Here is a 23344-nt window from a genome sequence, read left to right as displayed (position 1 = left end):
TTCACTCAGCAGTTCTGGGCTTGCACAGGCCTGCGACTTGCCACCTCAGCAGCATTCTGTCAGCAGCCCCTTCTGTCACTAGCAAAAAGGGAAAGTCACATGTATTCAAGTAATAATGAACCTCACACCTCGCTCTGAACCTCGCTCTGCAGAACATCAGACACCAAGGCCGCAGCCAGCGGGAGGAGGCTCTGTTCTGCATTCTGCTTTTGGCTAAATCCTGAGTAGCTCTCAGCATATTTTTTCCAAGTTCTTGAGAGCCCATACCAGTTAGCTCCCAAGCTCCCAACAGTGACATGGGCTCACAGGTCTGGCTGCCTGGAAAGTTCACTGGGCTGTGCTTTCCAAACAGCAGGTGAGGCTCTCTTCAAAACGCCCTCTGGCTCCCGAGCCCACCTTGAGGCTAAAAGGTTACAGAAGCATTTCTAGCTGGGGTGAGACCAAATCCTGGGAGTTCCCATTCCTGTGTAAGAAAGCAAGCCACAAGAACTGCCCCAGTCAGTTCAGGCAACTCTTAGACCAGGAAGGGCTCACAAGGCTAGAGGACTGAGGAACAAACAAGAACCACAGGCGTTACAAAGCTTAACATTATGCATTTATTATATTTTATAGAGCCATATTACACATGCTTGGTGCTTCAAACTGAGTTATCAATGTTTTTCTGGATGCAAAGCCATCTGATGCTGGGTGCGGACGCCTTAAATACTATATTTCTGCATCTATGGCCTATGAGCTAAGGAAAAACCAAGGACAATTCCAGAAATGGCAAAGAACACTTAAGAAAAAGATGTACATGAGACGAAATGCAAAGTCCTTGAGCCAGGGCCTACAAAAGTTACCAGAAAGTGAATAAAAACAAGAATATTTCTCACCACCTGTTGATAATAGAGCCTTACGGGAATAGACATTGTAGAAAAAAGAGGTTATTCCATTTGGTACTGATGCCTTTCTCCCCTCCATGATGTATGTGGCCCCCCAAGAGAGCAGCAGACAGAACAGAGCACAGCAAACTGCCCCCTCAACACATCCTAGTGCTGCTTCTTACAGCATCTGGGTGTCTCATGAAAAGCCGTCAATTCGATTGAACTTGCCACCTTGTGGAAAATCAATCACTGTGCTTCAGATGAACATGAGGCCGTCGCACACACCCTCCTCTGACATCCAGAATGCTAGCGGGGAACACAGGCCTGGGTGCCTGCTCAGCCAGGGCCAAGCCCTCCACGCGTCAGCTCCCACCTTATGGCACTGTTTGTGGGAGGTTTGCTTTGCCCGCTGACCTGATGCTAATGCTCACCTTAAAGGCTCCATTCCAGATTTTATAAGGGTGATGTGTGTCAAGTACATGCCGCCCATACTTCCCATCAAGCCTCATTACAGTCCCAGCTTAAAGATCCTCTCTGGCACCAGACGGATCACTCACGCCTTGGGTGGATGCCAGAAAGCCTCTTGGCCATGAATCTGCCCTCTTATGGGTTACAGGCCAGCCCTCTAATGCCTGTTGCGACTTGTCTGAAGGGCCTGCACTTAAACCATCCTCAGGCAACCGGGGCACCTGAGCAGTAACGACGTAAATCAAAGGTGAGTAATTTGGGGCGGATGAGACCTAGCCAGCCATCCAGTCAGATGCTGCCATGCAGGTAAGAGTGATTCTAAAGGCATGGGGTACCTTTTGTCCTGTGAAGTCAAAGAGCAGGCTATGAAGTGCATGACTAGAACCCCAAGAAAGTGCAACTCGGAGTTTCAACTTCCTTCCCCACCACTTGGGTTAAAAGTTCGGGTGGAAGGCACTTGCCAGGACCTGCTGGCCTGAACTCTGAAGAAGTGCTGTCAGTGAATCCAGGACAAAAGGCCCGGAGCCAGACAGGTGCCCCCTACAGCTGAGTGTCCAAGGCAACCCTGTGATCCAGAGCTGGCTTCAGCAAGCCAGCAGAGCAGCTGGGAGGAAGCCTCATGCATAGCCACGCATCAAGTGGATGTCTGCGGGCAGCTTGGCTCTCACCCACTGTTTTGATCTCTGCGATCCTTACTGTTGCTGAGGGTCAGATATCAAGAAAATAAAAGGAACTTAAGGAATTAAAGATCAACATGAATTTCCCAAGCCATGTTGATTCCAGGTCACAGAAGTCAGAGACACTGGAAGTCATCAACTCTCTCTGCCTATAGTGGGGGTGGGAGGTGGGTAGAATTATCAGGTTTCCAATTCAAAAACTTCTTTTAGGGGGCCAGGTTGTCCTATGCCACAAACATAAACTCTGGACTGAGGCCCATCTGGAACACGTCTCCATAGTAAGTTTTGCAAAGCAGAGTGCAAACAGATATGAGACACTCTCCAATGTAACGCACTCTCAAAACACTGCTCAGGCAGGCTTCCCCCGACTAGAAGTGACTCTCACCTATTTGTGAAGACATGAACTTGAACTCTGCTTGGAAACATGGACAGGCACTGCGTATACTATCCTGTGAAAGGGTCTTATTTAACAAAGTAAGTGACATTTAGAACTTTTACGTGAAAGCCAAATAGGAAAAAAAAAAAAAAAAAAAATCCCGATTTTCCTCAAATCCTCAGGCCTTGAATCTAGGCAAAGCACACAAACACCATATGAAACCCATAGCATGAGTTCAGGGTCATCTTGGAAAATAAATGTCACTCTGGGGTGACAGTTCTTTATACAAATAGTATGCTCCCCCTCTCAACCCCACTACCAAAAAGGGGGGGAAATAATAAGAAATTCAAAAATAGAAAACAACATCTTAAGTGTAAACTTATCCTCTGGAGTTTTTATATTACATATGCTAGAAACATGCATTTATTTCTGCTCAGATGTACGAAAATATGTCTATCAGTATTACTTATAAATCAGATTAATCCTCAAGACAATGGAATCACTGTTAGAACACTATTTCAAACCGTAGTAAATTACATCTTTAGCAAAATTATAAATTCTAACGACAAACAGAATGGGTTGAAGTTACACCCAATGAGAACTACCTCTACTCTTTATACCGTTACTCATTTGTTTCCTATTGTTGCAAAGTCAGTGCTATGTTAACAAGGAACTTGTAAAACATTAAGTTTTCTTGGAACCCCAGATGAAACTCCTTAACATAAGTTAACTCTGCAGACTGAGAAGACATGTGAACAGAGAGTCAAGGGGAGTGATGACTATTCCAGAGACAGGAAGGGACAGAAGAGATGACCAAAGGCACCCCCAAGGGATCAAGGCACAGAGGAAGAGGGACTTCATCTACACAAGAGCCTGGCTCCTGCAGATCATGGCATGGCCCTCATGGCTGTCAGCGGGGTTCCCATAGCATAGGTGTGCGCTGCTGTGGGCCCTTGCGCAGGATCCTGAGGACAGCATCAGGACCAGGCTCCAGTGCAGCACCATGCTGGCCAAAGGACTCCTAACACAGCCACACTGAGGCTGCTCAACCCACCAGTGGGGAGGAAAGGCATGGGTGCTCACAAGGCAGGCATCCACAGAAGCCCCTACCCAGGTCGAAGCCAAAGAACTACGTTCTCATCCGAGCCCTCGGCACTGAAGGCCTCCACCGTGGGCTGACCTCTCTCCTGACTGCCAGATACAGCAAAGCCTGGCTTACCCAGAAAACAGCTGGGGTCTTCTGCTTAACTCAGTTCCATCAAACCACCCAAGGGGTAACAGATTCTGGACAAATTGTTTAAAGGGTCTCAAGTTAAATGTTTCATTCATGATTCACAAAAGGCACTTCAAAATTCCACAGAGCCGCAGGGTCACTGTTACTAGGCCAGCAATCCTCCTGTACAGGACCAATGGAGAAGCTCTAAGAGATCAGGTTATGTGCTTCACCTGATGGTGTCCTGGCCGCTTGTAAATAAATTTCAGATAAGCTAGTTTGTCATTTATCTTGCAGTCTAGCATACACAGCACAGAAAGACACAGTATGTTTGCACTTTGAATGAGATTTTGCTGTATCATGGCAGTTTATAAAATATTCTCAAGTCCGTATTTGTAAGAGCCAACGTTATAACTGTATATTTAAGAGGTTACAATTTGAGAAGTACTCATTGAGCACAATTTTCTAATAATCTAATTACCTTGCCGATTTGCACCCCGTGTCCATTTACAAACATGAAATTAAGCTACTGGCACTCAATCGCCACGCTGCTAGCATTGAATAAGGACTCCACTAGACGGAGGAACAAAGGCTCTCAAACCAAATAACAGATGACCACAAGTGTTTCCTGTCAGACAAGCCACGGCCCTGATGGAGCTGCCTCTGAAGGCAGCCAGGTGATGGACAGGCCTGGTCTTCCCTCTGTGTGCCCCACTGCCAGGTGGCACCTTACCTTGCACAGACGCTCAGGCTGCGCGGTGGCAGATGCTTCACTCACACTTGTCAGGGGGCTAAAATCACGTCCTACGACCAACCTGGCCTGGGGTGTTCTGAGGTAGTTCCTGAACTCGAGATGCCTGTTACCTACTCTCTTTCAGAAGTCAGGACATGTAGGAAGAATTAAAATATCCATGCATCGCTTGAATCAATAATCACTGTAATTGAGTGCAAAATAAAGGAAATTTGAGTTGCTTTATTCAGCTTCCAATTTCTGGGAGGCTCAAGAATTATAAGTATTCTGGACAACAGAAGAAAATAAGACTGTGCTTACAGATCTTGTTCTGCCATATTCTCGCTTTAGGATCGCTATTTTATTGTTGCCCCTTCTGTTACATGGGATGTACACGTCAGGTGTTAAAAGGTACAATACATTCTACAACTGAGCACCACTTTCTGTAACTGAACAGGCAAAGGAATTACACTGAACATCAGCATCTGGCAGTATTTTTTGGAAAAAAAAAGTGACTAAAATGGGTTTAAATTGATTAACACTATTAAATCACATCTAATATCTGATACTACATGATTCAATACAGCTATACGATACAATTATACAAAATGTGTTAACATCAAAGAATACAACCAAAATTAAGATAGCAAACAAAACCTATATAACTTTTTTTTTTTTTACAGGAAAATACTTTTGAAGTATGCATGTAACTGCCCATTCTTTTAAAGAAAATCTACTGCAAGCAAAGTTATCAACCTCCAGAAAAATCACACATAGCATTACTAAGCATATCCCCAAAAAAGTGTACAATATGCACACTTGGAAAATACAAAATTAAAAAAATTGTAAGCAACAGGTGAGCTTCATATTTATAAGAATGTGAAAAGAAGTCCCATTTTTAGCACTGTTGTATAAAGAATTGTCTTTTGATGCGAAGTTCATGAATTGTCCTCCTGTTGGGACCACACTTTACAAAAACACCGTGTTTTTGAAACGAGATTACAGAGCAAGATAGAGCATCTTAGCAATGTCATCTTAGTAAAGTTTTTTTTTTAATTTTTACTACTTTATCAAAACATGTCCCTTAGGTGTGTAGGATTCATTTTTAAAATTCTTCCTAGAAATAATATACAAAGGAGAGGCATATTTATTCCCAATCACACTCCTGGAAGATGCTTCCCGTGGTCGAGAAGGGTCTTCTCTCTTCTTTTCACTGGTTGTTTTTGGCCTTAGCATGTGTTAAGATGTGAGATTTCAGGTTAGTTGACTGAGCAAACTTCTTATTACAACCATCGAAGGGGCACACATAGGGCCTGTCTCCGGTATGGATTCGCACATGTGTGCGCAAATTGAAGTCCAGTGAAAAGCGTTTCCCACAGCCTTCGAACGTGCACTGTCGAGGAAAGACCAGAGATCAACCCACTCAGCAACTCTGACCATAACCCGGGAGTCAGCACCTCTCTCCTTTGCTAGAGAACAGCCTATTTATTTTACCAAACACTTTTCCTTCCTGCCCTGGGCGAACTTTGTAGATAATCTAGAATCAGCAGGCAGGATGGACAACCCTGAAAACCCAAGGACAGCCCTCACAAACTGTTTAAAACACTTGGCAAAATGGTACATCTTTCTAAATGCAGGCTAGAGTCCTAATGCTGCTATCAACATTTCCAACAGTAAAATACAAATGAATGGTGTCAGTCGTCAAAAAATAACCATCTTAGATTTACTAGCTGCACTGCTAGTTCTTTCACTTACTATTATTATTATTATTATTTTTTTTGAGAAGGAGTCTCGCCCTGTCGCCTAGGCTGGAGCGCAGTGGTGCGATCTCAGCTCACTGGGACCTCCACCTCCTGGATTCAAACGGTTCTCCTGCCTCAGCCTCCTGAGTAGCTGGGATTACAGGCGCCTGCCACCATGGCCACATTTTTGTATTTTTTTTTTAAAGTAGACCCAGGGTTTTACCTTGTCAGGCTGGTTTTGAACTCCTGACCTCAAGCAATCCACCCGCCTCGGCCTCCCAAAGTGCTGGGATTACAGGCATGAGGCACCAGGCCCAGCCAATTCTTTCACTTATTTATGGGCTTCTAAATACAAGACAACTATTACCTATGTTTACATTCATACAACAAAATTTTAGAAATTTTATTAATTAGTAATTAAATATACTATTAACGACCAAAAATAAATTACTTGACTCCTGTAATGAATGGAGTAGAGATTTCATTTTAGACATGCTATTGATTAATCCTGTTCTCCTGGCATAAAGGGCCCTCCACAAATAACCCAATACTACACCTACGCCAGTACCACAGAGGTTACAGGCAAGAAGTCCAGAGTCTGGGCAATGCTTCCAAGTGACTCCCCAGGAGAACGTTTGTTTCTCACTAAGGAGTAGTAGTAAGACCCCAAGTCTCTGGGCTGGCACTTCCTGCCTCATCACCACACCACCTACACTTTCAGTGTTTAGACAGGCAAGGCAGTGTGGGGAAGAGAGGGAACTGGCTCTACCTGAAAGGGCTTCTCTCCAGTATGAACCAGTTGGTGTCGTTTTAGTTTTGAGCTCTCAACAAAAGCTTTGCCACATTCTGCACAGACGTGGACTCTGGGACCGTGGGTGTGCAGATGTTTTCTCATGGCCGAGTTATCCCTGAACATCTTTGTGCAGCCCTTAAAACAGAGAAAGCAGCTTAGAGGTTCACATTGCAAACTGTTAGGATTCAATCACTGAACAGCCTTGACTGACACATTCAAACAAAACCACCTCCCCAACCCCCCCATTTTAATTTTACTTAGAATTACGGTAGAACATTACATCATTTAAGACAAAAAAACAGACAGCTGAAAAAGTCATTTAATGCAAACCCTAGTTTTACAGATGAGGAAACTGAGGCTTAGAGATGTCTTTAAGTAGACTTGCCCAAGGTCACACTACTAGCAGTAGCCAAACTGGGAGTAGAACCCAATACCCTGGCTTCCAGCTATACCACAGCCACCTCACCCGACTATGTCCCCTAAAATGAAGTAACAGAGCACTGCTAAGCAAATGGAGTTAAAATGACGGTAGTCCACCACTACCTTCGGTGGCCCCATATTCTGTGCTGCAACAATGGACTGTCATTCTCCATCGCCTACTGTTCCCTCTTCTCTCTTTGCCTCTTTCCCCTTCTTGACAGAGAAAGAAGCAAGAGGGTCTCCAAGGAATGGCAACTACAGAAGAAATTTATTTTGTGAGACACTAGGAAAAGGAAGAAGCAGGCAAATTGATACCAGTGCAGGGCGGGCAAGGCAGATGGATGTGTGGCGCTCGAGAAGCATGTCCTTAACAATTTCTTCTGCAGTTGTTGCCCAATAATGGAGTGAATGGGGAAATGATAAGACAGCATGACAGAAGGACAGCACAAGTCACTAAGACAGCTTCACAGGCAGAAGGGAGACGTAAGCCACAGTTTTTTCGCCTTGACCCCTAGGTTGAGTTTCCATTTAGAAATGGAAACTTAAAATATTTAACTGGTATATTTAACAATGTATACATGCATTGAAACATCACATGGTACCCCATAAATATGTACAAGTATTAAATGTCCATTATAGAAAAAAAATTAAAAATTTTAATTGGAAAAGAAGTATACAGAGAAGCTAAAGAGATGGCAGGCACTTCCGACCTAACTGTTTTCAAATGCTTGTTATTTTGGCCCTGATGGCGATAGGTCTACATTTCAGATCGCCACATTAAGAATGCTGACAAAGAACAGGAAGGACTTGCTAAATGCACAATCATCACAGGGGCGAGACCATGAAACTAAATGCAACCTGCTCCAACTGTTCATTTTTAACATTCTTGATTCCACTCAAGCTCTCCTACTTTGTTCTCTCTACTTACATGATACTTGATTTTTCTGTTAGTCTTACATCCAATTAAGTTTGAAAATAGCCCCCAACAAGTATCTCAAAAGTACTTTTCAGGCAATCCTTTTAAAGAGTAACTACATTTGAAAACAATTAAGTGCCCCTCTAATAACACGCAATTATTATTGAGTGTTTATTTGGCTTATATTAGCAACATCCAAAATAATTTCCAAATTTCAGTAAAGAGCCTACATTCCCATAAAGGTCTACAGGTGAGACACAACCCAGGATCTTAAGACTGACTTGTTAATATAATCCAAAAGGAAATGAAACCCTACAGTAGGGTCAGCACACAATAATAAAAGCATCGGCTCCCTGCAGTCATCCCATTTCACCGTATTCAAATTTAAGTGGCCTTTACTAAATAACCAAACTTTGGCTCTTGGATTTAGAAACCAAAGATTCAAATTCCTTGCTTCATTTAAATTATCAAAAGCAGAAACAAAGGGCAAATTTCTTAGAAACTCTCTAAAACTCCACCAACAGTTTAATGAACACTCTCCCCTAGCATTACTTACTTTATGAGGGCAAGCTATTGTTCTTGGAGCATCATCTTCTTTAATTTTTCTTGGCTTCATTCTTATCAAAAGAAAAAGAGAGACAGAGAGATTTGTAGGAGTGGGTAGACTCAACGGGCATAAATCATATAGTCCCTAAAATGCTTTCCTTATAGGTACCCAAACTAAAATAATAATACATTTCCATGAAGGAGAAAGGATAAGACAACTCACATTCACTAAGTACCAATGACTGTGAAGCACTCTTTCCATCTCACAGATTAAGGATGCTGACGCTCAGAAACACTGAGTTGCTGCCTACAGTGTCATAGCTAATAAACTGGTGCAGCTTAGAATGGCACTACCATCTGTGTGATTCACATCCCTGTTCTTAACTCCAAACCCTTTAAAAAACACAAAAAGTCAACTCAGACAACCATAGCCTAATCTCCTCGTGAGAGGCAAGGCAAGATATCTAAAAGCAGCTGCTGCAATGATGAAGGTCCCTTATGAAAAGGAGCCGTGAACAAGGGAGTATCCTAAAATATCCATCTCTATACATGAAATGGGTCCGGTCCAGTTAGTACTGACACAGATGATCTTTAAAATACATCATTTTAAAGGGTACACACAATAAACCACTAGCACCAGTTACTCCTAGGGCCTGGTGGACAGATGGGAACACCACATACTCGCATGCTGCTACCCTACTTCTGGATGGGGGCTTGGAAGTTCTCGTTTGTACCAAGAGTCCTAGTAATGTGGTAATCGTCGGCAAAGCCCCATGTGAAATTACTATCCAGAGAGCTTCCTGGTTTGGTAACTTACCTACCACCTGCTTTTACACTGAATCAAGCTTTGGACTTTTGTCAAAACTTTCTCTCCAAATACTCCCTTACAGATGGGTGTGTAGTAGAGGGGTGGGAAATTTAGGGTTCCTTAAAAAACTAGAAAATAAATCTCGAAAACAGATTTTCTTTCTGTCCCTAGTTTTACCCATCTCACACCCATCTACGATGGTTCATATTTAATAAATAACTAAGTCGGCCAGTTGTGGTGGCTCACGTCTGTAATCCTGGCACTTTGGCAGGAATATTGCTTGAGTTCAGGAGGTCAAGGCTGCAGTGAGCCACGACTGTGCCACCGCATTCCAGCCTAGGCAACAGAATGAGACCCTGTCTTGGATTTAAAACAATAAATAAAATGATGATTTAAAAAACTATGGCTGGGTGTGGTGGCTCACACCTGTGATCCCAGCACTTTGGGAAGCCAAGGCCTGCGGATCACTTGAATTTGAAACCAGCCTGGCCAGATGGTGAAACCCCGTCTCTACTAAAAATACAAAAACTAGCTGCGTATGGTGGCACGCCCATAATCCCAGCTACTCAGGAAGCTGAGGGAGAATTGCTTGAGCCCAGGAGGCAGAGGTTGCAGTAAGCTGAGATCGCACCATTGTACTCCAGCCTATGCAGGAAGAGTGAAATGCCAACTTAAAAAATAAATAAATAAATAAAAGGCCGGCCACGTTGTTATCACGAGGTCAAGAGTTCAGAGTTCAAGACCAGCCTGGCTAAGATGGTGAAACACTGTCTCTACTAAAAATACAAAAAACCAAAATTAGCTGGACGTGGTGGCAGGCGCCTGTAATTCCAGCTACTCAGGAGATTGAGGCGGGCAATTGCTTGAACCTGGCAGGTGGAGGTTGCAGTGAGTTGATCCACCACTGCACTCCAGCCTGGGTGACAGAGCAAGACTCCATCTCAAAGCAACCAACCGGCCGGGCGCGGTGGCTCAAGCCTATAATCCCAGCACTTTGGGAGGCCGAGGCGGGTGGATCACGAGGTCGAGAGATCGAGACCAACCTGGTCAACATGGTGAAACCCCGTCTCTATTAAAAATACAAAAAATTAGCTGGGCATGGTGGTGCGTGCCTATAATCCCAGCTACTCAGGAGGCTGAGGCAGGAGAATTGCCTGAACCCAGGAGGCGGAGGTTGCGGTGAGCCGAGATCGCGCCATTGCACTCCAGCCTGGGTAACAAGAGCGAAACTCCGTCTCAAAAAATAAAAAAAAATAAAATAAAAAAAAAAACCAACCAACCTAGCTGGGGGCCATTATTCTGAGTGAAGTTAACTCAGGAATGAAAAATCAAACGCTGCATGTTCTCACTTACAAGTGGGAGCTAGCCGGGCATGGTGGCTCACGCCTGTAACCCCGGCACTTTGGGAGGCCGAGGCAGGCGGATCACAAGGTCAAGAGATTGAGACCATACTGGCCAACATGGTGAAACCCCGTCTCTACTGAAAAATAGAAAAATTAGCTGGGCGTGGTGGCACGAGCCTATAGTCCCAACTACTCGGGAGGCTGAGGCAGCAGAATTGCTTGAACCCGGGAGGCGGAGATTGCAGTGAGCCGAGATTGTGCCACTGCACTCCAGCCTGGCACCTGGCGACAGAGCAAGACTCTGTCTCCAAAAAAAAAAAAAAAAGTGGGAGCTAAGCTGTAAGGACACAAAGACATACATAGTGATATAATGGACTTTGGGGACTTAGTGGGAAAAGAGTGGTGAGGGAGTGTACACTGCTCTAGTGAGCGGGGCACTGAAATCTCAGAATTCACTAATACAGAATTCATCTGTGTAACCAAAAACAATTTATACACCAAAAGCTATTGAAAATTTAGGAAAAAAACCCAACCTACTAAGTGAATCCTTAATAGCAAGAGCTAATTTACCACCACACTTCTGTTACAGATTAATTCTGTGATCTTTTACGTTTGTGAATGCCCTAACAATGTCCTTTTTCTTCACTTATGATTTGGGAAAAAGATTATCTGATCTGTAACCTGAACATATGAAATAACTGGCTAAACGCTCCATACCCTGGAGGAATATGAGGATCAACAGATCTGGTAACTATCATTTTTGTCTACGGAGTTGGTTCGAGACTGTACATACTTGCTATTTTTAATCCTACGAGATCATCAATCTGGTGTCCTACATGTTCCCAACCCTGTATATACTTGTTTTTTCTTGTAAATGGATTACAGATTGAGCATCCAAAATCCAAACTCTGAAACTATCTGAGTGCTAACATGATGCACTCATGTGATAGGATCACAGTCAAAACTTTTGTTTCATGTACATTATTTAAAATGTTGTATAACAGCCTGGGCGACAAAGCAACATCCTGCTTCTTTTTTCTTTTTTTGAAATGCAGTCTTGCTCTGTTGCTCAGGCTGGAGTGCAGTGGCATGATCTCGGCTCACTGCAAACCTCTGCCTCCTGGGTTCAAGCAATTCTTCTGCCTCAGCCTCCCAAGTAGCTGGGACTACAGGCCTGTACCATCACGCCCAGCTAATTTTTGTATTTTCAGTAGAGACAGGATTTCACCATATTGACCAGGCTGGTGACCCGCCTGCCTCAGCCTCCCAAAGTGCTGGGATTACAGGCGTGAGCTACCACACTCGGCCTATTTTTTATTTTTTTTATTTAGAAACAGGATGCTATGGTTGGGTGGTGGTGGCTTACTCCTGTAATCCTAGCACTTTGGGAGGCAGAGGTGGAAGGATCATGAGATCAAGAGTTTGAGACCAGCCTGGCCAACGCGGCGAAACCCCATCTCTACTAAAAATACAAAAAAAAAATTCGCCAGGCATGGTGGCACATACCTGTAATCCCAGCTACCTGGGAGGCTGAGGAAGGAGAATCGCTTGAACCCAGGAGGTGGAGGTTGCAGTGAGCCGAGACTGCACCATTGCACTCCAGCCTGCACAATGGGAGCAAGACTGCATCTCAAAAAATATATATAAATAAATAAAATAAAATAAAGAAATAAAAAGTTAAAAAATTAGCCAGGTGTGGTGGCAGATGCCTACAGTCTCAGCTACTTGTGAGGCTGAGGAGGTAGAATCCTTTTGGCCCAGGAATTTGAGGCCTCAATACAACTTGGGTGACAGAAGAGACCCTGTCTCAAAAAAAGAAAAGTATAGAATTACCTTCAGGCTATGTGTATAAGGTACAATGAAACAAAAATAAATTTCAAATTTTGTGTTTACACCTGAGTCCTAGCCTCAAGATATCTCATTACACATAGGCAAAACCCCCAAATCCAAAGTTCTACTGATCTGAAGCATTTTGGATAAAGGATGCTCAACCTGTATTACCACACCAGTCAGCAAGTATTTTTTAAGTGCTTGTTGTAAACAGGACTCTGAACTAGCCTTTCTTATCTTAAATACAAATAAACCTTGGAATTTTGGTCTGAGTTAACAAAATCAGGTAGGACAAAAGTCTGGTGCTGCCGCGCCACTTGGAGGTTAGATTGGTTTGGAAAACAACCATGACTGCTATAAAGCTTTCTAGTTCACTCGACCGTAAATAATTTTTTAAAGTTTCAATCTTCCCAATTAAGAGTAAATATTAATTCTTTGACAATTCTACTGAAACACTGTTTTATTCTTTTTGTAGAGATTGGTTTCGCCATGTTGCACAGGGTAGTCTCAAGCACCTGAGCTCAAGCAATCCACCTGCCTCCATTGAAACATTGTGTTGACTGTGAAGATAGCTACATGACTGTGTCCAAATTCACAGACTAGAACATACATACCTAAAAGGGGGTACTTTGTCATATGTAAATTAAATCTTAGTAAACATGGCTTATCAATAAAGCTCCTCTCCCATACCTTTCTTTAAACAAAGAGTTGTGCTCTTTCGCCCAGGCTGGAGTGAAGTGGCGATCTCGGCTCACTGCAACCTCCCCCAGGGTTCAAGCGATTCTCCTGCCTCAGCTGGGATTACAGGTGGGTGTCACCATGTCCGGCTAATTTTTCTTTTTTAATTTTTATTTTTAGTAGAGACAGGGTTTCACCATGTTGGTCAGGCTGGTCCCAAACTCTTGACCTCAGGTGATCCACTTGCCTTGGCCTCCCAAAGTGCTAGGATTACAGGCGTGAGCCATGGTGCCTGGCCTCCCATATATTTTCTTAGAGTTATTCCTAGTAATTTAATTTTTTAAAACATATTTTACCATGGAAAATTTCAAATATGCCCCAAAGAGAACAGTCCCAGGTCCATTTACTCAACTCTTGGTTTATTATAAGTGGTATTATTTTTTTCTTAAAATGTCATTTTCAAAATGTGTGCTAGTATTTAGAAATATATTTAATTTCAGAATGAGAGTTGAAAGTGCATTTGGACAAACACCTTTGGACTTAAGGAGTAAGCAGAAGATTTAAATGCAGCCACACTTAAGCTCCTTGGCAAATCATCCTCCTTCACACAGAGTGGCAAATGCAGCAGTATACGTTGCTACTTTTTACATTTTATTTGATTGCAAACAATGAAAAAGGTCATTTTCCAAAGAGTACACTTAGGTTAAAAGTGTTTCATTTTCCAAGTAAAGAGTAAAAATCATATACCACTACTGAGAACATCTTCTCACCCTCCTAAACTATTCAGAAGTAACTAAGTTTAAGTTTTCCATTCACCAACAGACACTATAGAGTCCTTTTGAACCCAGAGACAATGATGACAACAGCATAGACATTATGAATGAGGCAGTATGGGATGTGTGACTTGGAGCTGACTTCTACTAGCTGCATGACCTTGAGCAAACTGTAACTTCTCCACCTCGGTTTCTCATTCTGTAAAAAGGTATAATGCTACCTACTTAAGACCTATATGTTAAGCACTTGGGAAATGATAGCTCTGATCACCACTGGCTATGTATTAAATGGGTCTGGCTAAAAATGAGTTCTTTCTTAACCAACCTTTGATAAAGGACTGAGAAACTGGAGAAGCACGGCACTAGGAGGAAAGTACCCCTCAACGCAGTACACATTATATGGAGGAGTCAGGCACCCAACAACTCACGTTTCCTGTCAAATAAAGAGGGAGAATACACTCCCAATGACATGACTGCTGGATTTATAATAGCTCATTCTGGCATGTGTGGAGGAAATATTGTAAAGATTGGACTTCAGAACCCAAACTTCTGGTACAGTACCAGCAGAGTACTGTGTAAATCAAAGTTCTAATCAAGAGATCTGCAAATATCCCGGAAATAGAGATGAAACATTTTTGGAGCAGTGACTCTTTAATGAAAATAAGCCTCTTTCCTACAAAACAAGGTTAGCTGACTTCTAAACCAGAACGAACCCTCCTCTGATCTGTGCTGGTGGGACAGAAGTTCTTGTGTAATACGGCTGTCATTTGCAAGCATGATTCACTTCCCTTCTTTGTGAAAACGTAATATTGCCTTAGACGAAGTTTGTTCAATGAATTATCTCTTAAATATTAATATTCATGTAATAATATTGAAGGGTTTTAAGATATTTTCATCTCCATTATCACATTTCATCTATACATTAATACTGTGAAGTGTCTGGGTAAGTAGTGAACAACACTAAAAAAAAAAAAGCCTGATTTGGGATTGGCCTAACCATTCTAATCTTTCTAGACCAAAGGTTTTCAAAGGTATAAACTTTATTACATGAAATACAAAAAAAAGTGGTCACTTCACAGGAAAAAGAACTCACTGGGCCCTACTCACTGACCACTTTTTGAAATATTTACTGAATAGGCATTTCAGGAAAAAAAGTCATCCATAGCCTGTCTACCTCCCCAATGTCAGACTTTCCAATTAAAGTCATTATTTTTTATACTTTGCCCACATGCATACATAACTGATTTACTAGGCAGTCTAGGCCAAGTGTGGCATGCGTCTGAAACATTCTTTGGTCAGTTTCAAGTTCAGTCCAGCACCCCATTGCCCCGGTGCAAGGAGGAGACAGGAAAGCAGCTTACATTCTACCTTAAGACAGCAGCTTCGGCTTAAGCCATTTTGTGAATGCAGGGGTCGAGGACTGGAGGCCAACAGGATAAGTTCTATGGGCCGTAATTACTGAAGATGTGTTGTGGCCCCCAAGAGTTTTAAATTATTGGTTCCTCTGTACCAATCTTCTGCTTTCAGAATCCCAGTCATCAATTCCTGGGCCTCCAGAAAATCTCACTTAACTGTTACACACATCCTCAAAAGGTGAAGACCTAACACAACAGGGCACCTAGGTGCAAATATTTCTCACCACTACCACCGTCCAATTACAGAGATTTGTTTAGATTAACATGATCTTCAAGAGCTACTATGTAGAATGTGGAGGAGGAGGAGCCCAACCCTAAACCCATCTCACAGGGCCCAAACTTTACTTTTTTTTACACCGTCAAGACAAGCAAGATTTTACTCTATTCTATATACAAATGAAATCTTTAACAGGCTAATAAAAGAAATGCTATTTACATTCATATTGTGATTATGCAAATATTATTTACTTTGGGGTTAAACAATGTGCTAAGATCACACTTAATGCTCTACAAGCACAACATAGGAACTGCAAGGAGAGAATCTAGTTCCTAGAGTCAGATCAAAGAAGCTCTCGTTCAATATTGTCAAAATTGGGCCCCATTTTTTAGGCTTTATGGCTTTCTTTGCCCTACCCTCCTTACCCCTTTTCACGTAGTTTCTGATGATTGCCTTTTCTTTTTCAGAAGACCCTTTTCCACTTCACCAAGCTTATTCTACCCACTACTGAATGAAACTGACTTTTCCTTAAGAAATTCTTACCACCAGGCAACTTTCCATTAACTGAATACATTTGTTAGCCTGCTGCATGGCTGTCCTCTTGGTTGTTGTGCACTAGGAAAACTTCCTTCTGCTATTCCTCTTCATTTTGTTGTAGTATATCCTTAAGTTACCTCCTCAGAAAGGGTGCATGCAACATAAATCCTTGGGTCTCTAAAATTGTCATCTCTTGCCCTTGTATTTGACTTGATAGCTTTGCTGGATCAGTAACTCTACAGTAATTTTTCCTCTTAAAGTACTGTTTCATTGTCTCTAATTATCCTCTGCTACTGAAGAAAAGTCTCATTCAGGTCTATTATTCTTTCCAGTCAATGGCCTATCTCCCTGGAAACTTTTAGGTTCTTCAGCCTTGGTGTTTTGAAATTTCACACATGGATGGCTATCAGGTACCTGGTTGACAGTCTCTGTGGGTGGTCTCCTTCTTAAGGAGTATGGTTTAAGGTAGCCATGTTACCTTCCCAACAGTAACATGTGCCCCTGGATTTTCTATTCAGAAGATGGGGGAGAAGCTCTTAAATCAACTGCCCCAAGTTTTCAAGGAGGGAAAGCAGTGCCAAGAGTCACACCTAACGGCTTTACTGCTCGCCACCCATAGGTTCCTTCTCTCTTCAAAAACTTTCCCTGCCGGGCACAGTGGCTCAAGACTGTAATCCCAGCACTTTGGGAGGCCGACGCGGGTGGATCACGAGGTCAAGAGATCGAGACCATCCTGGTCAACATGGTGAAACCCCGTCTCTACTAAAAATACAAAAAATTAGCTGGGCATGGTGGCGCGTGCCTGTAATCCCAGCTATTCGGGAGGCTGAGGCAGGAGAATTGCCTGAACCCAGGAGGCGGAGGTTGCGGTGAGCCGAGATCGTGCCACTGCACTCCAGACTGGGTAACAAGAGCGAAACTCCGTATCAAAAAAAAACCCAAAAAACCTTTCCCTTAGCCCTCTGCCCCTCCACCGAAACTCCTTCACAATGTATAATCTAAAGAGGTTTTATGGCTGGGCACAGTAACTCACACCTGTAATACCAGCACTCTGGGAGGCCAAGGCGGGTGAATTATCTGAGGTCAGGAGTTCAAGACCAGCCTGACCAACATGGTGAAACCCATCTCTACTAAAAATACAAAAATTAGCTGGGCATGATGGCACATATGCCTGTAATCCTCGCTACTCTGAAGGCTAAGGCAGGAGAATAGCTTGAACCTGGGAGGCAGAAGTTGCAGTGAGCTGAGATCACACCACCGCATTTCAGCCTTGGCAACAAGAAAAGCAAAACTCAGTATCAAAAAAATAAAAATAAAAAGAGGTTTTAGTCCCCTCCCTCCTGTACCTCCTGGCAACTCCTTCAGTGTCTGTGGTGATGCTGTAATCTCCCGAGTCTCCTTTTACTTGTCTGAATGTTGCTTTTACTCTGCCACTGGGACCTCTTACCCTCTGATATGGTTTGGCTGTGTCCTCACCCAAATCTCAACATGAACTGTATCACCCAGAATTCCCATGTTATGGATGGGACTCAGGGGGAGGTAACTGAATCATGGGGGCCGTCTTTCCCATGCTATTCTCGTGAGAGTGAATACGTCTTCGAGATCTGATGGGTTTTATCAGGGGTTTCCACTTTTGCTTCTTCCTCATTTTTCTCTTGCCACCACCATGTAAGAGAGCCTTTTGCCTCCTGCCATGATTCTGAGGCTTCCCCAACCATGTGGACAGGGGAGAATCACAATTGACACTGAAAGCTTCAGTGTTCTGGTTTGGGGTTCAGAGTAGTCAGTATTAGGTTTTAGATGCTGTTAATAATAAGACATCCATGTTGGACTTAAGGTAGTGTTTTAGGAGGTAAGTTGGGTAAGTCATCATCAGCAGTGACTAAAAGTATCAAAATGGTAAGAAAGTTCTTACCTCCCAGCACACAGTCAATGTTTCTAAATCTTTTCCATTTTCTCTTATGGTTTCTCTTTCAGAGACAATTTTGCTCTGTCACCCAAGCTGAAGTACAGTGGCATGAGCTGACTGCAGCCTTGACCTCCTAGGTTCAAACGATCCTCCCACTCAGCCTCCCAAGTAGCTAGCTGCATAACACCAAACTGAGCTTTTAAAGTTTTTTGTAGAGATGGAGTCTTGTCATTTTGTCCAGGCTGGTCTCAAATTCCTGGCTTCAACCAATCCCACCTCAGCCTCCCAAAATGTTAAGGCTACAGGCTTCAGCCACAGAGCTCAGCTGCTCAACTGACCTCTCTCATTTCCTGTGCCTCTATGAATCTAGCCTGCACAGACAGCTGCAAAGGAATTTCCCCAAGTTAAAGGTCTACACAGTCACAAAGCCCTTTCTCTCAGGTTCAAAGCCTGAGGTAGCTTGCATATGAGAAATGTCTGCACAGTCTGGCCCAGGATTCACCTTAGTGATCTGGTTCCAGTTTACCTCAACTCCATTTTCCCTGGAAGCACCCTAATTCCCAGGAAACTCTCCATCTCTGTCAGAACTCTAGCTATGGCTGGGTGCAGAAGCTCACATCTATAATCTTAACACTTTGGATGGTCAAGGTGGGGAGATCATTTGAGGTCAGGAGTTCAAGACCAGCCTAGCCAACATAGTGAAACTCTGTCTCTACTAGAAATACAAAAACCAGCAGGGTATGGTGGCGCATGCTTGTAATCCCAGCTACTTGGGAGGTTGAGGCAGGAGAATCACTTGAACCCAGAAGGTGGAGGTTGCACCAGATTGCACCATTGTACTCCGGCCTAGGGGACAAGCAAAAATCTGTATCAAAAAACAAACAAAAACTCTAGGGCCATGTGCAGTAGCTCACACCTGTAATTCCAACAATTTGAGAGACTGAGGCAGGAGGATCACTTGAGGCCAGCCTGGGCAACATAGTGAGACCCCAGCGCTACAGAAAAAAAATTTAAAAAATTAGCCAGGCATGGTGACACACACACACACACACCTGTAGTTCCAACTACTTAGGAGGTTGTGGCAGAAGGAATGCTTGAGGCTACAGTGAGCTATCATCATACCACTGCACTCTAGTCCTGGCAACACAGTGAGAACCTGTCCCCCTATTTTTAAAAAACTCTTATTTTCTTCAAGGCCCAAATCAAATTCAAATGGCACCCTTTCACATAGCTTTCCTGGTACATCTCCACATGCATCCAAAGTACATAAGGAAGAGCTGACTAATCTTAGGAACATGACAGGCTGGGCACTGTGGCTCATCTGAGGTCAGGAGTTCAAGACCAGCCTGGTCAACATGGTGAAACCCCATCTCTACTAAAAATACAAAAAATTAGCCAGGCATGGTGGCAGGTGCCTGTAATCCTAACTACTTGGGAGGCTGGGGCAGGAGAATTGCTTGAACCTGGGAGATGGAGGTTGCAGTGAGCCAAGACCATGCCACTGCCCTCTAGCCTGGTGACAAAGCGAGACTCGATCTCAAGAAAACAAACAAACGTGACAACATTAAACACTGGCACAATACTTGGCTCAGTCTGTTCAAAAACTAACCTCACAGCTGACTAGGTACCCTACAGATTCTATTTTTGCTATTTTTTTAGGGGAAAGCGCAGTTAATTATTTAATTTACGTAACTGTCTTTGAAATATGAATGGCAATAAAAGCTGGAATGTCATTAACAAAAAGATAGAGCCTTCAGTGTTTTAAGTCATGATAAACTAGAAAGAATGTGCATATTATAAATTATAGTTTCAATGGAGAGAAGAAAAGGTTAAGAAGCCCCTTTATCAAATCACAATGGAATTCTTAACACCCATTTAATTAAGTGGAGAAATGAGCTCCCAGTGGCAGGAACTGCCCACCTGGTTTTTGGCAGGGCCCAGAGGGAAGCCAGGACACTGAAGGGTCTCCACCTCTGCCACTCTGCTCTCAAAAGAAAAAAAAAGGCAACCCCTACTCTGTTCTTAGAATGCGCAAGATCGAAAGGATTTCTTTCTTCTTAATCCTGCCATTGCCAAATTTCCTGAGCTATTCGAGGTTTTATCCAACCTCAGGTATGGAAAGGAATTAGGCTTTCTGCTCTACCATTTATTTTATTACTTCATTTAATGTAAAAGTTTACATCTTTGTATTTTCAGCTCCTTGTAAAAACTGCCAAACAGTACTAGAAAGTAACATAAGAAGTAGGCTTCTATAGGAACCCAACCCACTTTAGACAATGTACACACACCCAACCAACGAGTTCAGAGCTTCTCCACTGCTCAACATGTCCCAGCCATAAATACTTGATCTTCTCCTGTAATGCCAGCTTAAATTAACATACTGGGAGCTTAACTGATGACATGACAAGTACAAATTTATGAAATCCGTTCCAGTGGTTAGCTGGATGAATCTAGTATAGATCCAGGTCTCCTGCAGCACAGACCAATACAGCACACTCAAATTTAAAATGTGTACTAAAGGCTGGGTGCTGTGGTTCATGCCTGTATCCTAGCACTTTGGAAGGCTAAGGAAGGTGGAGCACTTGAGGCCAGGAGTTCAAGACCAGACTGGCCAACAAGACAAAACCCTGTATCTACTAAAAATACAAAAATTGGCTGGGCATGGTGACATATAATCCCAGCTACTTGGGAGGCTGAGGCAGAAGAATCGCTTGAACCAGGGAGGTAGATGTTACAGTGAGCTGAGACTGTACCACTGCACTCCAGCCTGGGCAACAGAGCAAGACTCCTATCTCCAAAAAAATAAAAAATGAGTACAAAGAAGCCATAAGGTAGTGTGAATATACCCTTCCCAAAACAAATTATGTGAAATTTTATTTATTCACATGCATGCCTATAAATAAAGGGTAATTGCTTCATCTTATTTGCAAGGATCTAAAATGCTGCCACTCACATTAATAGCATAGTTACTACTAAAAAAAACTGCTTTTGTTTTCAGGAAGTTTCCCTAAAGACAGAATACAAGCCATCATTTTGACTTAGGCACAGGAAAACATAGATGGCAAGACTCAAGCACTTTCTATAATTAAAAGAAAGGAAAGTTCTTGTAACTTACCTAGCAAATTCTGCCAGTTGTTTGGGATCTGAGAGGTCAATGCCAGGTATTCCTCCAGGAGGAAGTTTCTTTCCTGTCATATATTCGGAATAATCAGGAGGTGAGTTCTCACCAATGATCTGTTCTTCAACCACTGTCTCGTGGTCAATATCTTTTTTTTCATCTGAAACACATCATGAGATTGATTATCTTTAGCTGAGTAAATAAGATTTTTAAAAGTACAAAAACTGCTTTCACCAGTTTCTCCTTTGCACATGCCCTCTACATTCTAACCAGCCTGTTTTTCTCATGGGTTAAATTCACAAGAGCATGGCAGGAGGTTTTCAACAAATAGGAGTTTCCCACCTTTGCTCTCCCTTACCACCTCTCTTCTCAACCCAGCCTCCCCTCCAAAGTCTAGCTTAAATTCTCTAAGGGTGTGTTTATTTTATCATTCCAGCCTTATTCCTACCTTTTCTTTGAGCTCCTAGGTTAGTCTCTGATAGACTCTATCACTCCAGTTTGAATTTTTGTTTGTCTTTCCTCTTAAGCTAGAGTGGAAGTGCCCAGAGGCCAAAAACAGTCTTCTTCTACCTTTGATGCTTAAATTAGAAATAGGTACTCCGAAATTTTCAAGGCTAACTGCAAGTTTTTGCTTCTCAAACAGTCTGTCTGTCTCACCAAAAGTAGTAAAATGAAATCTTTCAGAAGTTAAACTGGCTTCAGCTCTTACCTTGAATTACCTTTCTACCAGTGTTAAAAACAACAACAACAACAACAAAAAGACCAAAAACCAAACCAAATCAAAACAAAATCTACAACAAGCAAAAACTACATGTAACTGCTTAGCACACAGCTTTCTGACCTCAGAGCAAAGCTGGAGTATGAGAAGATAAAGTGAGAACACAGGTTCCATTTGACTCAGTTGGTCATTATCAAGTTCAACCGCTCTCAGCAATGAAAAGCACTGAATACAGCAATTTTTAATTTTAAATGTCTCTCTAATTCCACAACTCTTCATTCTAGGAAACATAATTATACATCGTTACAAAGAATCACAGATTTCTTTTTACTGAGAAGAATGCTCAGGCACAGAGAGTTTAAGTAACCTGCTCAGGGTTAACTGGCTAGTTAAGTGGCAGAAGTAAACTCATGAAGTCTAACCTTAAGACCTCTAAGCTTAACTGTTAAAGCTCTGCTGCCTCTTGTTTGGAACCAGAAAGAACACTAGAGATAATATTCCCAAGGTTATCCATTCAGAGATGAAGAATATCTATCCACGGATGGATGGTAGGGACCAGGAAAAAAACAGCTGTAGCTGGATATACTCAGAAAAAGGGACAGGAAATGTGGTTAATGACCATAAGTCACAAAGCCAGGACTCTGAACTGTATCCAAATTCTTTAATTTCATTCCCATTCTCACCGCTGCCTGCTCCTACTGACATCCCCTTTACCTGTCTATCCCCTAGCCTGGGCACATCTACTTCTACATCAAAACTTTCAATGGGTACAGAAACACTTTGGTGACCAAGGGAGGTATTCGTCCTCATGTTTTATAATTCTTTCTTTTTTTGAGACAGGGTCTCGCTGTTGCCCAGGCTGGAGTGCAGTGAAACAACCATGGCTTGCTGCAGCCTTGATCTCCCAGGCTCAAGCAATCCTCCCACCTCAGCCTCCCATGTAGCTGGGACCACAGAGAGGCACCCCTATGCCCGGCTAATTTTATTTTTTGTAGCAACAAGGTCTCACTATGTTACCCAGGCTGGTTTCGAACTCAGGCTCAAGTGATCCGCCTCGGCTACCAAAGTCATGGGATTACAGGTGTGAGCTTTCTGAAAGTATTTCTGATACAGAATGATAGCAATGCTGAAAATCAGTGCTACTCTCAACAAGCTACTGATCAGTGTGTCTTAATCCACTCAGGCTGCTACAACAAAAATATAGACTTAGTGGCTTAAGCAACAAACATGTACTTCCCACAGTTCAGAAGCTAG

The 23344-nt window shown here is 42.8% G+C and overlaps 1 protein-coding gene across 2 annotated transcripts in view; it reads right to left on the bottom strand.

Moving 5' to 3' along the window:
* Window positions 1-573: 573 nt before the first annotated feature.
* YY1 (YY1 transcription factor) overlaps window positions 574-23344 on the bottom strand; it is a 37894-nt gene continuing 15123 nt past the window's right edge. For both annotated transcript variants that reach the window (XM_074394244.1, XM_039462765.2), the window contains 4 exons: window positions 21370-21532; window positions 8755-8815; window positions 6839-6997; window positions 574-5720 (listed from right to left, as the gene is read on the bottom strand). In XM_074394244.1, coding sequence (XP_074250345.1) covers window positions 5538-5720; window positions 6839-6997; window positions 8755-8815; window positions 21370-21532 — 566 coding nt within the window. In that variant the 3' untranslated portion in view covers window positions 574-5537. The remainder of the gene's footprint in view (window positions 5721-6838; window positions 6998-8754; window positions 8816-21369; window positions 21533-23344) is intronic.

The sequence above is a fragment of the Saimiri boliviensis genome, chromosome 2 (genome assembly GCF_048565385.1).
Source record: "Saimiri boliviensis isolate mSaiBol1 chromosome 2, mSaiBol1.pri, whole genome shotgun sequence".
NCBI lineage: Eukaryota > Metazoa > Chordata > Mammalia > Primates > Cebidae > Saimiri > Saimiri boliviensis.
This window is presented reverse-complemented; position numbering and strand designations above follow the sequence as displayed.